The sequence below is a fragment of the Rhipicephalus sanguineus genome, chromosome 8 (genome assembly GCF_013339695.2).
Source record: "Rhipicephalus sanguineus isolate Rsan-2018 chromosome 8, BIME_Rsan_1.4, whole genome shotgun sequence".
Lineage (NCBI taxonomy): Eukaryota > Metazoa > Arthropoda > Arachnida > Ixodida > Ixodidae > Rhipicephalus > Rhipicephalus sanguineus.
Window position 1 is genome coordinate 20708061 of NC_051183.1, and position 2072 is coordinate 20710132.

Consider the following 2072-nt stretch of genomic DNA (forward strand, 5'->3'; position numbering starts at 1 on the left):
TAACTAGATTACGATGCCGAGTGCCGGCGTTGAATCTGTATGCACACAGGGCTGGTCTGGCGATATCTCCCCCGTGTCAATTTTGTTCAGAAATCGAATCAATAGAGCATTATTTTTTATCGTGTCGCCGCTATATATTACAAAGAAAAAGACTCCTTGAAACATCATGTGCTAAGCTGGGGATAATCTTAACAATAGACGCTATTCTCACCTTCGGTGCTTCGGATTTGGGCGTGTCACAGAAATGTTTTTGATGCTGTTAGTGCTTTTCTCCATGAAACAAAACGAATGCGTTTTTAAGTTCCTAATTGCAAACGTGCTCCGATAGTAGCAATGAATCAATGAGAAAAAACAAATCAATAAAAAGAAGACGTTCGGTACCACATTAATTTCATTATTCTAATTTCTAGTTAGGATGAGAAGTCTGGGCTGAATGTAGAAATAATTATTGCACTCGTTCTTTTTTCTGTTTGCTTGTCTTTTAACTGAGTAGTGATAACTTTAAATCTTCATATCTACAATTCTTGGACAATTCCCCAGTGTGGGTATGAGCCATGTGTAGAGGCACATCATCATCATCATCATCATCATCATCATCAAGGCTCGTCATGGCGACATTTCCTCAGAAGTGCAACATCAAAAATTCCTCCTCCTCGCAGGAACGGCCATGCTCTCCATGATCTCTACGATCCATATAGAGAAGCTTTTCACGCGACAGCAGCACCATCTTCTATCTCGCTGGTAGTCCCGCATGACGAACGCAACACACCGCAGCGGGCCTTCCAATTCCCGCGAGCTGACGGCTGCCCGCATACGATCGACTCATGGGACATGCATGGACCGGTCAAGGAGTGGCACACAGGTGGCTGGGAGGTCCGCCAGTTCTGCAGTCAACTACTGGACACTCTGTTCTTCGTGCACGTCGCGCCGAGTTACTGGGAAAGCCGTATACACCTTAGGGCCACACTGTTCGAAGAAGCCGCACGAGCAGCTTTCAACTGGACGGGCGTCTTCTTCGTCGGACAAGCCAAGGACCCCTTGGTCAACGATTGGACGAAGCTCGAAGCCGAGGTGATGGGAGACGTCGTGGTATTCGATTACAACGACACCTACTTCACCACCGTCTACAAGTTCGTCCGCGGCATGCGGTGGGTGAACGAATATTGTCCCAAGGTGCGGAACATCGTCAAGATCGACCATGACGTCGGCGTGGACCCATTTGAGCTTCGGCGATACCTGAACGAGAATCTGCCACTGAAGAACAGCTCGATCCATTGCAACGTGTTGAGCTACACTGACGTATTACGAGACGGCGGCGACTCACACTGCGTCCCGGAGGACCAGCTTGCCATGGACTTCTACCCGCACTACTGTTCCGGTCTTTCCATGATGATGACGACGGACACGATGAGGAAGCTGTACAGGGCCTCGAAGTTTGTCAAGGGTTATCAGATCGACGACGCCTACGTGAGCGGACATCTCGCCCTGTTGGCCAACGTTGGACACGTGGACATTGACACAAAAATGAGCTTCGATACCTGGGATGTCAACACCGAACGCATGCTCAAACGTAATGCGATCTTCACGCACGAGCGCTCTGCCTACGGAAATTCCGTTGGCCGGAGAGCGCAGTGGGAACTGATGATCTGGACGCAAATGACAGAAACTCCTGGTAGACACGCGTTCAATTCCTCTTGCCGACTGGTCGACCAGATGTACAGGCGCGCTTTTCACGAGACGCGACGTGCCTTAGGAAGACGACTGCAGTTGCCGCCGCTTAACTTGTCTTCGTATTTGCAAGGAATGCCTTACGCGTCGTCCGCGCTGAGCACTAAGGAGTATAAGAACGGACAGTGAAAAACGCACTATTAAGACGCAATTAACTAAGGAATAGATGAATTCCTACTGTTCGTTAGAATGTTTCAAGGGCAGCTATTAAGACGTGCGCGGCGCGGCTGCGATTGTGTACTTGCAGTCCAGTACTACCTCCTTTATACTTCTTTGCTTTCTTTTTCGTTCCGCTGGACAATGCCAATATTTATTAAAACCTTATTAGCACTCAGAGTAACTTA

At 48.6% G+C, this 2072-nt stretch overlaps 1 protein-coding gene across 1 annotated transcript; it reads left to right on the forward strand.

Moving 5' to 3' along the window:
- Positions 1-831: 831 nt before the first annotated feature.
- On the forward strand, positions 832-1857 carry LOC119403072 (acetylgalactosaminyl-O-glycosyl-glycoprotein beta-1,3-N-acetylglucosaminyltransferase). The gene has a single exon (XM_037670020.1). The coding sequence runs from the start codon at positions 832-834 to the stop codon at positions 1855-1857; it is 1026 nt and encodes a 341-aa protein (XP_037525948.1).
- Positions 1858-2072: the final 215 nt, after the last annotated feature.